This window comes from Thamnophis sirtalis, unplaced genomic scaffold (genome assembly GCF_051295495.1).
Source record: "Thamnophis sirtalis isolate CommonGarterSnake01/CBP01778 unplaced genomic scaffold, rThaSir2_p1.2 scaffold_3, whole genome shotgun sequence".
NCBI lineage: Eukaryota > Metazoa > Chordata > Lepidosauria > Squamata > Natricidae > Thamnophis > Thamnophis sirtalis.
In genome coordinates, this window is record NW_028261383.1 from 104,464,171 (window position 1) to 104,478,482 (window position 14,312).

A 14,312-nucleotide genomic window follows, 5' to 3' on the forward strand; every position below is an offset into this window, starting at 1 on the left:
TTGAAATGTTGATGTATATATAGGCTGCTCCCAAAATAATCACTTCAACAAAAAAAGTCTGTCTCATTCTCACTAATAGTGATTTTGCCACCACCACAATAAGAACTACTTTGACTTGTCAAAGTATTTATATAACAACACAATTTTGAACCTGTGTAATGTATGTGTAATCAAGACCTCTACTCACTACATACTTCCACATGGGTACTAGCTAAAGTTTTAAGTACCAATAATTTAGCCATGTTTATTAATAGATATCTTTTTTGAAAATATACCTTTATTTGAAATGATAATAATATAGGCTTTTTATTAAGAGCATTGATGATGTAGAGTAGAGTAGGGTAGGGTAGGTAGAATAGAATAAAATAGAATAGAGTAGAATTGAATTGAATTCTTTTCTGAGTTGGCACAGGAAGAACATTCTTTGTTGTGCTTTTTTGATGACATTTTTCATATTAGGTGTCCATTTTAAGTCGGCAATAGGCTGGCACTGTAAAAACCACTTAGAGAGCACTGTAAAAGCACTATGAAGTGATATATAAGTCTAAGTGCTATTGCTATATATGTGTGTATGTGTGTGTGTGTGTGTGTGTATGTGTGTGCGCGTGCATTACGTGTGTTTGTATATATGCATATACTGTATCATTGAAATACAATACTATAATTCAAATGTCAGATTGGAAATGCTGCTTCTTTTTCATTCTTCTATTTAACTTTCTGCCTATAGAGCACTCAAGATGTGAATAAGTATTTTTTTTAAAAAGAAAACACACTTAAACATACACACAGAGTTTAAATTCAGTGTCAGCTAGCTCAAAGTAAAAAGGCCTGATAAATGATGAAGGTATTTATCCTTTTCCTAAAAGCAGATGAGTGGGGGCTGAGTACAACTCCTGAGGAATTGCACTTCAAAACGCAGGAACAACCCAAGGAATAGCTTTTTTCCATCTTCCTGATAAACATGTTCTCGGAAATGAAGACATTTTTGAGATCTGCTGTACTGATTTGGTACCCATGTAGATTCATATCAGGATAGATGATTCTTCAGATACATTCCCTCTAAACTTGAAAGATAAAGCAGGTTTGAGGAAAGGGCAGTACAGAAGCTTTCAACAAAGAATTGAAAGAGTTGATGCAGGAAAATTTCTTTTCAAATAAAAGCTTCACAAACTATATTTTAAAAGTTTTTACTCCCTTGCATTTTTTGATAGTCAATCATGGTATAATATGTACTGATTTGTCCCTTTAAAATAATGTAGCTTTGCATTATATGATAACTCAGTGTTTATGACAAGTGATATAGTTGATGAGCAAATTGTTTCCTTCTTGGAAGAAGGCCCTTTTCACGGGTTCCAGTGGGACACCAAGATAAGAAGGGCGCATAGGTGAAGTTTGGCCATCTCTAGATAGTAGTGGCTTTTGGGTCATGTTAGCTGGCAGAAGCAAGCTATCACAGTGCCAAAGAAATAGGTAGGCTATACAGAAAGCATTTGACAAACCTTGCCCCATTTTTTTTTTAAAAAAACACAATTATTTGGCCCATATTTAAGCAGTAAAATCTATAAAACCTAAACAAATTTCTATAATATAAAGAAACATAACATTTTTGCTTTTCTTTTTTATATCCGAGAAAAAGTGCATGAAGTGTGAGCTCCTCTGTTATAAGAAAGAAATATTTCAGTTAAATATAAGCTAGTTATCAGCTCTTCATAATATTTTTATGTCTTATTTATATGACTTGGAAACATGTTTAGAGTGGGTCATGATGGAAACTGCAGCGTGGTACTGCTGGACTACTTAAAATCAATGACTATTTATCCTCAAGTTTCAATTTGCATTGCTGAATCAAACAATACAGTATTTCCACAATTGAAAAAGAAAGAGGAGAAGGAGAAGGAGAAAAAGGAGCAGAAGAAGGAGGAAAATAACAAAAGCATATCATCATCATCACCATCATCTCACCAAACTGCGATCATAAACGGAGATGTAAATCCCCTTATCCCATGACAGGATTCTAATCATGCATCCCACTCCCATTAAAAGTTACTTATAAAAAACAGTGAATTATAAAGATATCACATCTAACCTGGCTCTCAGGCAATATAGATAGTACTGAGGTTTATCCGCTGACTCTCTAAAACATGTTCATAAAGGACTGTTAGATTCTAATATCACCAACAGTTTTCTGTTAGGTGAATCATCAGCGCTCTGCACAAATAAGGACATTCTTCATGTATATGACAATATTCTAATAGTGAACCCAGATTCAGGAAATGTAAGTATTAAACAATCAACATTTGTTCATTCATTCTGAAACAAATAGGAATATGTCATAACTGGGAAGAAAGTTATCCTTTCTACTTAATCTGACATCACAGGCTAGATTCACCCCCCCCCCCAATTTAATTTAATCTTGTACAAACAAGATTGTGAAAGCTGATGTGTTCAGGCAATACCATTAAGCAGTAATGGTATTTTTGTAACTAAGTTACAATAGACATGAATAAATGTTCCAATAAATATGGTCCAATACACATGAGTAAAATATTCTTGGGCAAAATGCCATCTAAGTCATCAAGCAATATTTTCTTCCTTCCTAGCTGTTGGTGCCCAGGAAGTTATGGTATGTTATCTAACTTTAACTGAGGGTAGAAAACATGTTCTGGAATTAGTATGTGAAGAGTCTTCAAAAAACATTCAATTTTATTTTCTCCTTGGTTGGACTCATAGAGCTAGTTATTCTCAAAATTTAGATTAGGGCTTAAATATAACATTAAATTAAAATAAAGCAAGAATGAACAAATATCTTTATTTAAGTCTGTGGCAGGTAACATTTGAAGTTTTCCTTAGGTGAGAAATTATTAGATCGGTATATATGAAACATAAGTTCATTGGCCCAGAAAAGCTTGTTGTGGATTTCTAAAGTCAATATTTTATAACTTGGTAGACTGATATTTTTGATTAAAGGTCATATGCAATTTCTGAGACTTAAACTTTAAATTATGTGCCAGAGGATTAATTCTATATTAAACAGTTAGACTCCATTGGTTATTTTGAATTTACTTATAACATCATGAACACCTTCATGTTTTCTTGGCAGCAAAATGCAAATGGATTTCTACTTTCTTTTTCTGACTTCTTCCAGCGTCTTCCCAATATAGGTAGCACTTCCCTACCCTTTCTGTCTTCCCAATATAGACTTGAGATTTCCTGGTAGTCTCCTATCCATGTAGTGACCAGAGTTGATCCTTTTAATCTTCTCAGCCCAGACAAAGTCAGTTAGATATTCAGTCAGACACCTGCTAAGATATTTATTGTTTCCATACCACAGATAATTTGTTGAGGATTGTTTCTTCAATATGCCCCCGCTTATAAAACTAACATCTTTGTTTTTAATAGGCTATTAAACTAAATATAATGTGTGATTCAATATGTGAATAAATCTAAAAAAAGCAGGTGATTGTGGGGAAATGAGCATGGGAAAGAAATGGAAAGAAACAAGTCTTTTTTGCCTTAACGCAAAGTCAAACTCAGAGGAAAATATCATTATTTATGTAGCTTCTGAACAAGAATAGCTAAAATAAAGTAGCATAATCCTATATAGTTCCATATTATGCCCTTTCAATTATTACTGGCCACATTATTTAGAACATCTATAGGTGTACTAACATACCTTCACCAAGCCTAGCAATGTGAATCAGCTTGTAATTCTGTTTTTAGTAGTTGTTGAAATTCAACGGTATTGTCGAGTTTTTATGACAACCTATGGATGATTTAATAAATATGGAGGAATCTGGAACTAGACTAAAATAGGCTGATTTGACATTGATAAAGGAATGCTGAAATAGATTCTCATGTAATATACAATTATTTACCCAACGTCTGTATGTACTGTTCAGTTTGTATGATCAAAATGATAAATATTTGATTTATGCTACAGCTACTATAGGGCAAAGGGCAGGATTCTGAACTAGGACTGGGAAAGTCCAAGATTATGTCCCCCATGAACTTGACTAGGTGGTTATGAATCAACTATACATCTCTATCCATTTTATTTTTATAAAGATAACACAATTTAGGAGAAAAATGAAAAAAATAAATTAATTGTAGCACATCAGGATGAAAATAGGAAGAAGGATCATTCTGTACAACACTTTGTATTGTACTATATGAAGATGGGATGTTTATTGAATAAATAATTATCATGAAACAAGTGACCAAGTTAGGGCCTTTTCACAGATCCAATGTACATTATAGCTACAGTTTTGAAGCCATGAAATGATCATGACTAGAATCTCATCATGCTTTGTAAAATCAAAGTTGCTGGTTGAGATGGGCAGATACACTGTATTTTTCACAGTATAAGATGCTCCAAACCAAAAGACGCATCTAGCTTTTGGGGAGGAAAACAAGAAAAAAAACCTGCCTCTGCCTCCCAGCAATTTGCCTCCTAGCAGCAAACAGCAAACAGCCTGGTCAGCTTCAGCACAGCCTAATTTAGCACAAGCAGCTGATTGGAGGTTGGATCTGCCTCCCAGAATACTGCAGATCAGCTGTTCCAGGCTGTGGGGATCACCACTGCCCATTGCCGTCGCTGACCAATTGTGACCCCCTATCGCCACCTCCTTGTTCCCCATTTTTGGCCTTCATGCACCCCATTTTGGCCTGTTCCAGGCTGTGGTGTCAAGCTCTACTACCTTGAATGGGCTGAAAACAGAATGTGTGGAGGGCAGAAATGGAGTGTGTAGAGGCGGCAATAGGCAGCGGTGGTGATTGCAGTGATGGGCAATTCCTGCACCCTGGTATAGGTGATCAGCAGTATTCCAGGAGGCCGATCCAACCGCCAATCAGCTGCTCATGCTAAATATGGCTGTGTGAAGCTGACTAGGCTATTTGCTGTTTGCTGCAGGAAGGCAAATTGCTGAGAGACAGAGGCCAAAGGGTGGGGACTGGCAAGTGGATGGGGCTTTGGCAACATTCATTCTATAAGATGCACAGACATTTCCACCCTCTTTGGGAGCGGGGAGTGCATCTTATAGACCAAAACTATGGTAGCTATTGAATAAATAAATATTTCAGAAAAAAATAGAGGGAATTTAGAGCACAAATATGCCTATTATGCCCTCTCCCATATCTCTCAAATGACAACAGTCTTCTCATAGATATTTTTCATAGATATCCATCTGTGGAAACAAGGTAGGTAACCATATTGTCACTAAGAAAACCACATGGATGTATCCATGTAGTCATCCAGTTTCAAAGGAGTCTCTGTCCTTATACAATCCATCTCCACAATTATAAGCAAATTGGCATGGAGACCAATGAATTTGCAATTCAGTGAAAGGCTTTTCTCCTACAGTTGTTTGTGATGCATCTGTAGGTATCCAAAGATAATCTGAGTTATCTGAATGAACAATCTCATGGATATCAGGAAGATTGACATAGTGAGCACTTCTAGTGATATATGCCAGAACATGCCATATCAGATTTTTTCTAGTACTGCTCAGTTTCTCTCTTTATATTGTATTTGCAAGTTCCATATCGCCATACTTCTCCTTTATTGCTTATTGTACCTGAGAAAATCTTATTCACCCACAGAAATGGATTATGCTGAAATGTATGATTATTATTTATTGAAATTGATTATAGCTGCCAAATTCCACTGTACATATGTCGAGTTCTATAAAAATATTACATAAAGTATTTGAAGGGCCATAGTTCTCTCTTTAGAATACCTATTCAGATACCTAACAGCACATTCATTCAAGAAATCCAATTTGTGACTAAGAGGGGATTAAAAATATGAGAAGAATAGTTCTATTAAATTTAAATTCTAAATTTTACTATTAAGACTATGGTTGCTGAATATCTAAGGTGCTGCCACAAAGAAGATGTCAGGCTATTCCACAAAGCCAACGCTTTAATAATAACCCTCTCTCTTAGGACTATCCTTCTTCTGTGGATGCTGAGGTCCCAGTTTTTCATGCCTGTTGTCTGTGATGGATGTGAGGTAAGAAATACAGTGTTGTTTTTGTTTTTTGTTTTGTAAAAGAAATCCCAAAACAAGCTATGGTAGTAAAATAGCTTGTAGTTTTCAGTGCACCCTTCATCTTTTCCTGTTGCCCTATGATGAAGCTCAAGGTAGAATAAGTCAGGAAAATGGAAGAGATCTTTTAACACATGTTGCTTAATGCTTTAAGAACACTTTAAGAAGCCCAAGTTCATAGGACACATGCCAAGCAAAGATGACTCTGCCTTATCTTTTGTGCCATGCAAAGTAAAGAAAAAACATTAGACAGTTTTATCATAGTATCAGTAGCTAAAACACAAAATATCTTCCCTACACTTATTCTACAGTTTAACAATGCAGAACTTTTGTGTGTTTGCTTCTTCGGTTTATCTTCTGTTTCTGAAGTTGAAAATCCATCTGCAGAGAGGGTCAGTGTTTCCTAACCTCAGCAACAATAAGATGTGTGGATTTTGACTCCCAGAATCCACTAGCTAGGGGGAGGCTTGATGAGGAAATCTATGAGTCAAAAGTCTACACACATCTTAAGGCTGCTGAACTTGGAAACACTTGAATAGGAAATAGACTGAGCTTAAAGACTAGAGGTTATTGCTATTCAGAGAAGCACTGATATGTTCCTCACCTTTTATGAGGTAATAGAAAAAAGAAGGAAATGAACTAGAAAGGAAAAATGGACTTAGCCTCAATAACTCTGACTTTCCTATTAAATCTGTAAAATTGATTACTGTATCAAGGTGGAAAGTTGGTGGGATCAAGCTGAAGATGTTGGTCAAGTCACATATGGCAGAAAAGAGTACTGAAATTGTGATTATTTGATTAACACAACTTGTATGAAATTAACTTTTGCTGAAATATGCAGAATAGTATAGTATTTAGTTAACACTTCAGCAAAACAGACTAATAAATTTTCAGTCCCAATTTATTTTTATCTATAGGTACTGTATACTTTAAACCAAAATATATTGTACAAAATGTATTAAAATGAAAATGCTACAAACTGATCCCTTTTACTTTTATGCAGAAAAAGCAGTATGTAGTTTAATAAGGCTAGTTTGTATATACTTTTAGTTGAGATGGCTGAAGGAATTGTGTAACAATACTATTAACTGCCATTTTTAGCCTTTTAGTTAGTAATTGAAGTAAAAAGAGTAGTAAATATATTTCTATCATGTTTGTTTTGTCATGAGCTTTTAAAACTAGTCTCCTATCAGTCTGGAATATAGATCAGTGTTTTTATTTGACTTAAAATTTCACTACCTCACTAACAGTTTTATAGAGGTGAGGTGGAGTGAAAGACACTTGATAGAACCTTAAGATTATTAAGTGCCCATTGCTATTTCTAATTTGAAACACTTTAAACACCCACATTACCAAGGAATAATAAAACCTAATTCACTCTAAAGCTACATCGTAAGAGCTCCCTGTGATAGTAGGTACATGTTTGTTTGTTTTTTGTTCAGATATAGGGCATATTTAATTTAAAACAAATATACGTCTTAAAAAGCAGCAAAGCAAGCTGATCCTAAAAATAACAAATATAAAAAATATAAATGTCATATATGTAGGAAGATTTCTCTGTGTGTGCATTTATTCATTTACTTGGATTCTATTTAATGTGGATATTTGGACAACAGTCTTTTTATTTGTATATGTGTATCTGAGGCATAAATGAAATACTGCAATCACTGCCAACCGAGAAACAACAAACAGGTTTAGAGCTATGGATTCCTAACAGCAGATGGCAGCAAAAAGTCTTCACTGGCTTTTGGTTTTTACACCTTCATACCAAGACAACTTGCAATGTGAGACCCAATTATACTAGACCCAACTCATACAATTCATTACTTCCCATCCTACTATTGATTTCATGTGAGAAAAGTGACTATTTTTTATTACAATCAACAGTAAGTTTAGCTTAGAGGCTCATCTCAAGGCTTCAAACATCCTATGAAGACACTTCTACTCCCACAGAGTCTTTCATAACAAGCTCTTCTAACTGCAATTAATTGGCTTAGGCTCAGTAATGAGTAAATACAGCTGGTGGTGTTAATAGGGCAAATCTAGAAATGAATTTCGCGTTCTAAAATGCAAAACCTCTAGCCTGGGATTGCCACAAAACTAGGTGTATCTGATAAAGATAAGATTTAGCACTATATATAAGTGACTGTTCATCAAAGGAGGAGGTTATCCATGGGTGTATTATATATACATGTATATTTTATAAATTGAGACAAGTTAGATCTGAATCAAACTATAGCTGTTGAGAGTATAGAAATATACCACATCCATCTACAAATAAGAGTGAATGTTTTGATGTTCCCTTAAACAAAAATTAAATTCTTAGTAAGAAATAAAATACTAGACCAATACACTTTTTGTTATTTTGTATGATTTTTTAAAGTATAGATGATTCTAAAAACAAGGGATGTGGTGGCTCAGTGGCTAAGATGCTGAGCTTGTCAATCAGAAAGGTTGGCAGTTCGGTGGTTCAAATCTCTAGCGCCACGTATCGGAGTGAGCTCCCAATACTATGGACAACTCTGCAGGCATTAAAAGGAATGTAGATCACAGGTGCTGAAGAAAGTGTGTCTCTACAGATCTTACTTCCCTAACCAGGTCTTTCTATGGACCAGGAATATATTTGTTCAGTTTAGATTAAATATTGCATTAAGTAACACCATTACTAACTAGATAGATAGATAGATAGATAGATAGATAGATAGATAGATAGATAGATAGATAGATAGATAGATAGATATCATTGAGAGCAGGTATCAGAATTTCATTGTATTTGTTTTGAGAGCAGACACTGAGCTTGTTGATCAGAAAGGTCAGCAGTTTGGCGGTTTGAATCCCTAGTGCCACATAACAGAGTGAGCTCCATTACTTGTTCCAACCTAGCAGATAGAAAGCACGTAAAAATGAAGGTAGAAGAATAGGGACCACTTTGGTGGGAAGGTAACAGTGTTCCATATGCCTTTGGCATTTAGTCATGCCGGCCACATATCCACCAAAACGTTTTTGGACAGTGCTGGCTCTTCAGCTTTGAAACTAAGATGAATACCATTCCCTAGAGTCAGGAACAACTAGCACATATGCACAGGAGGAACCTTTACCTTTAAAAAACAAGTTACAGCCTGCAGATGAACAGTCTCCTCTGCTCTCCATATTCTATTCCATGAAGAAATATGTAATACGTGATTATCGACTTCAAAGTTAAGTGACATCATGATGATGTTGGACTGAGAGCAAGGACATCAAGTTCTAGTCTACCTCAGTCACAAAAGCTCAGTGACTGACTGTGATCTAGTCTCAATGTCTCACCTTACTCACCTCACAATGGTGTTTTGGGGAAGAATAGGAGTGGGGACTTGTATGTTGCTTTGTGTTCCTGATGAACTCAATGAACTCCCTATTGACTTCTGTTGTCTTAAGAATCAATAAGATGATATATAAAACTGTGGTCCTATTAACAATCACCAAGAACAAAAAGCTGTCAAATATTATGAGAAGGCAGTAATATGAATCCTAACAATGGAATATTAATATTTTATTAATTTAGTCATACGTATTTGCCCTAAAATAAAACCTTTGTAGTCACCCATGGTGCTATGTAAACATTTAGGAAATTAATTTCTTGGTTAAACTTGCTCACAAAAATGTAGATCCACAGTTCTTTACAATATAGCATTGTCTTTTTCTTTTGGTTACTTTATGTTTAACAGCAATTATTATGACATTAATAAAGACAAAAGAAAGCAAATGAATCCACTTGATATATGAATGGTTAAGAGACAGTTTAATATGCTTTTGTATTGATCACATCTGGGTGCACTTACAGAATTTTAATAACCAACAGTATGCATATAAATTAGACATCTGGTTTACAGAAGAGTAATTAAACACCAGCTTCCATGTAGTGCATGAAAAGAAATGAGTGACAGCTTTGATGGCAGGATCTAGTATACTTTCATAGAATTATCCCCCCCCCACCAGAAAGGGTGTCTAGCAATGTGGAAAAATTGAGCTGATTCCTCTACAGAGGAATTATTGAGTCACCTCTATAACTGTCTGGTTTGGTTCTGCAACCAAACAAGACAGACAAAGACTTCAATGGATAATTAGAACTGCAGAAAAACAATTGGTACCAACCTGCCTTCCATTGGGGACCTGTATACTTCATGAGTCAAAAAGAGGACTATGAAAATATCTACAGACTCCTCACATCATGGACATAAATTGTTTCAATGTCTACCCTGAAAATGATATTGCACACCAGAACAACTAGATATACAGACAGTTTCGCCATGAATGCCGTCATCTGCTAAATAACTAATTCGCACAATACTGTCAAATTACTGTCAAATTATTTACTAAGACTGTATTACTATTATTCTTTTCATCTTTCCTAGTACCTGTCTCTTCCCACTTGTGACTATAACCATGTTGCTTATATCTTTACAATTTATATTGTTTTATTGGTTTCCTAGTATGATTTGATGCTTATTAGTAGCCTATGACTATCACTAAGTGTTGTATCTTATGACTCTATTTTATTTTTCTTTATGTACACTTAGAGCATATGCACCAAAGACAAATTCCTTGTGTGTTCAATCACACTTGGCCAATAAAGAATTCTATTCTTTTCTATTCTATTCTGTTCTGTTCTATATGAGATGCAAATATTAATTGATGTCATGATCTTTGCTGTTGGGAACAATAGAAAATAGTATTTATGGCTCTTTTTAAGAGAAGTTGGGAAAGCGCAGGATTTGACCCAGGGACATGTGATGCACAAGAGAATATAGTTGGCTGTAGGGACTACTTAGATGCGTGCTATTTGCCTACAAGTTCCATGTAGTAAAACAGGAGAGAATACATTGCCATATATTACAATAATATTTTATATAGAATTATAGAATTCTTCATTGGCAACTATGACTGGATGCACAAGGAATTTGTCTTTGGTGCTTTTGTTCTCAGTGTACATAAAAATACATTCATCAAGAATCATAAGATACAACACTTAGTGACAGAGATAAAAAGATTGGGCAAATAATCTGAACAGAAGTTTTTCTGCCAATGGGAATTGACAGGTAGGAAAATATTTTAGCACTAATCTTTTGGGAAATAATGCACACTGGGTTGTAGAAGAAAATGTTGGAGTGGATAGTGAACAGTACTGTATACATTTCTCAAAAAAAAATCCAACTAGTGAGCTCCTGTGATATTTTCAAGCCTTACAAAAATGGAAAGAACTGGTCAAAATCCGTTATAATGTGGATAAAATATAGAAGAGTAAATGAGAGGTCCCTACCATGTCATTAGAAACTTGTGGGTTTCTTCCACATAAGTTCACATTTCAAAAGGGTGAAGTTCATGCTTCTAAGGGTGGGAGAATCAAATTGGCTTAATAAACTGACTAGTAGAAATTACTTCACATGCCTACGGTAATTCAGTACGGAACTCAGAGTAATTACAGGCAAAGCTTTGGAACCAAAGGAATATTTCCACGATTGGATTATATTTCTTCAAACATTTTGTTCGCTTTTGAAATGTGAAGGTGTCAGTTTCCTTACAAAGCTACCTTTTGCAAAGTCAGTTATGGTCAAGGACAAGATCCTATGTTGGTGCATTAGATGTATAAACAATCATTTAAAGAACATTTAGCTTATAATGTTTACATTCTACTGTAGTTCTCAAATAAATAGTGCTACCTTGGTATGCTAATTTTTTTACAATTTAGAAATGACTGTCAGGGGAAAAACATAGCATCCCTGATAGTCAGTATTGTTGCTTTACCAATTTAAACAATGCACCACAATGTTTGATCACACTATTTTTCACATAACACGGTGTGAAATTGCAGCAATCAATCTACATAGGAAATGCTACATAATTGAGCTCATCTCTTGATGATATGATTACATAGATATATCCATCTTGTTTTCTTGTCAATGAAATAGGAATGGTTTGGCATTGTTTTCTTCCCAAGCTAAATCTATATCTTTAGGATTTTTGAGTGAATTCCCATTAGCCAGATCCAATATGAGCAGTTTCTAAATATGCTATTATTATTATTCTTGTGCCATATCTGTCATCGGACATTGGTGATCATGTTGTGAATCCTATTTTTATCAACAGCCCAATGGTGGGTTTAAATTTTTATTAGAACCTATTCTGTGGGTGTGGCCTATTTTGTGAGTGTGGCTTGGCAGTCATGTGACCGGGTGGGTATGGCCAACTTGGCATCACTCATGCACACTCAGTCACATGACCACCACCACCAAGCCACGTGGCAAATTTTTTTGGGACTCCTATGAAGCGGGGGGGGGAGAGAGGAAAGCCTCCCAAAAATAGACAACTGGACGATTAAGGGCTGAAATTAGGGAGATCGGAAAAGGCAGGACAGAGAGGAATCCAGTAGAAAGCTATCACATGCTGGGAAAGAAATTTGGGAGATCAGAGGAGGCAGGACAGAGGGTAATCCAGTAGAAAGCTATCATACTCTGGGGAAACAACTTTGGGAGATCGGAGGAGGCAAGACAGAGGGGAATCCAGGACAAAGCTATCACATGGTGGGGAAAGAACTTTGGGGGATTGGAGGAGGCAGGACAGAGAGGAATCCAGGAGAAAACTCCTGAGTTTGCTGCTGCTGTCTGGTGGATTGTGCCACTGGATCTCTCCATGCTTCTCTGTTCACCACCTCCACTCCCAGGTATGGGACTTGACACTGAATTGGGCTAGGATAGTGCGGATGGGTGGGGGGAGTGAGCGATGGAGCGGCGTCTGGATGGGCAGAGCGACGGGGCTGGGGCAGGCATTCCGGAAGTTACTTCCAGGTGCACCGGTCGAACCTCCTCTCACCGGATCAGTAAATTTCACCATCCAGTTCTCCTGAGCGGTGCGAACTGGCAGAAACCCACCACTGCAACAGCCACATGAAAAAGTGCTGCTGAGTTTTGTCCAAACCAGCCCTTAAATTAAATATGCTATATAAAATATATATTAAAATAAGACTTAGGTTTTTTTCAAGCGTTGTCAAGGTTAACTAGGTCCTGCCACCTGCTTTAATTGAAGGCTGATCTATAATTTTCTAATTTTGCCTTTTATCTTCCTGCTGTCATATTACATATAATAGCCAATTTAGCCAATGTTACACATAATATTTCACATTTGATGCAACATTATTGGCATGGACTCCAGTCATACCAAAGAAATCCAACCTGCTTGTAGAATTTTGTTCAGATTCCTCCTAGCTGTACAATCTCATCTGTTTGCTTAAGCTATTATTCCCCTCCCCCCAATTCAAAGAAATGTCCATCAAGAAAATTAGTTTAGGCCACTTGTTGCCTGGCAACGTTCACATAAAAGTAGTATACATTACAAATATGTGTCCTTTTTTATATACATCAATATAATTTTCAGTAAAATCATAGGTAATATAAAAAGTAGACAGAAAGATTGTGTCTGATTGGGAAGAGAGATATTTCTGTAGAACAAAAGAGGTTCTGTTGCTTGAGATGTATCTTCAAAGGAGAAAAAATGAAGGGTAATATTGTTTATACATTTTCTTTTGATGAAAAGCAGTCATGTTCAATTATACCTAAATTTTTGAGGTCCTCTAAGGAATGACATGGAACCTTTATTTTTATTTTGGAGCAACAAACAGATTTTGACTGTTAATGCTTTATCAGGTTAGCAAGAGGCCTATTATATACTAATTTAATTACTGACAGATTAACTCTTTTATTTCTTTCTGCTTTTTCATTTCCATAATAGCTGTTTCATTTCTTATAGTAATGAATTTAGCAGGTTTATCTGGTGCACCAGCTGTGCCCTTTTCTAAACTGGGGTAGCTTGATAGTGATTTATATATTAGTAACCTCCAGTTTGAGCTACAGTCTTGTGTACAAGTACTCTTGAAATACACTTAAACTGATTTCAAGTACTTTGAAATCAGTTTAGAAAATTTGTCTGACAGAAAATTCAGTTATAAAAGTTCTAGTTGGGCTTAAGATAGAACCAATTCTGAAGGAACTACATTGGTTGACTCTCTGTATAAAGCCTTACATTTGAATATGCCTATCACCTAAATATCCCAATATACATTTCTTCCTTATTCTCCTGTGCATAAAGATAAGCAAAGGAAGTTCTTTCTGTTTATTATTTTAGATAAATGCTTGTATGTATGTATGTATGTATGTATGTATGTATGTACGTACGTACGTATGTACGTATAGCAATAGCAATAGCAATAGCAATAGCAATAGCAATAGCAATA

The 14,312-nt window shown here is 35.7% G+C and overlaps 1 protein-coding gene across 4 annotated transcripts in view; it reads left to right on the forward strand.

Annotated features, from left to right (window-relative positions):
• HTR4 (5-hydroxytryptamine receptor 4) overlaps positions 1-14,312 on the forward strand; it is a 235,814-nt gene that overhangs the window by 74,161 nt on the left and 147,341 nt on the right. For 3 of the 4 annotated variants that reach the window (XM_087709651.1, XM_087709650.1, XM_087709655.1), the window contains one exon: positions 5,944-6,010. The exons of the other annotated variant lie outside the window; for it this stretch is intronic. In XM_087709651.1, coding sequence (XP_087565777.1) covers positions 6,000-6,010 — 11 coding nt within the window. In that variant the 5' untranslated portion in view covers positions 5,944-5,999. The remainder of the gene's footprint in view (positions 1-5,943; positions 6,011-14,312) is intronic. 4 annotated transcript variants of the gene reach the window in all.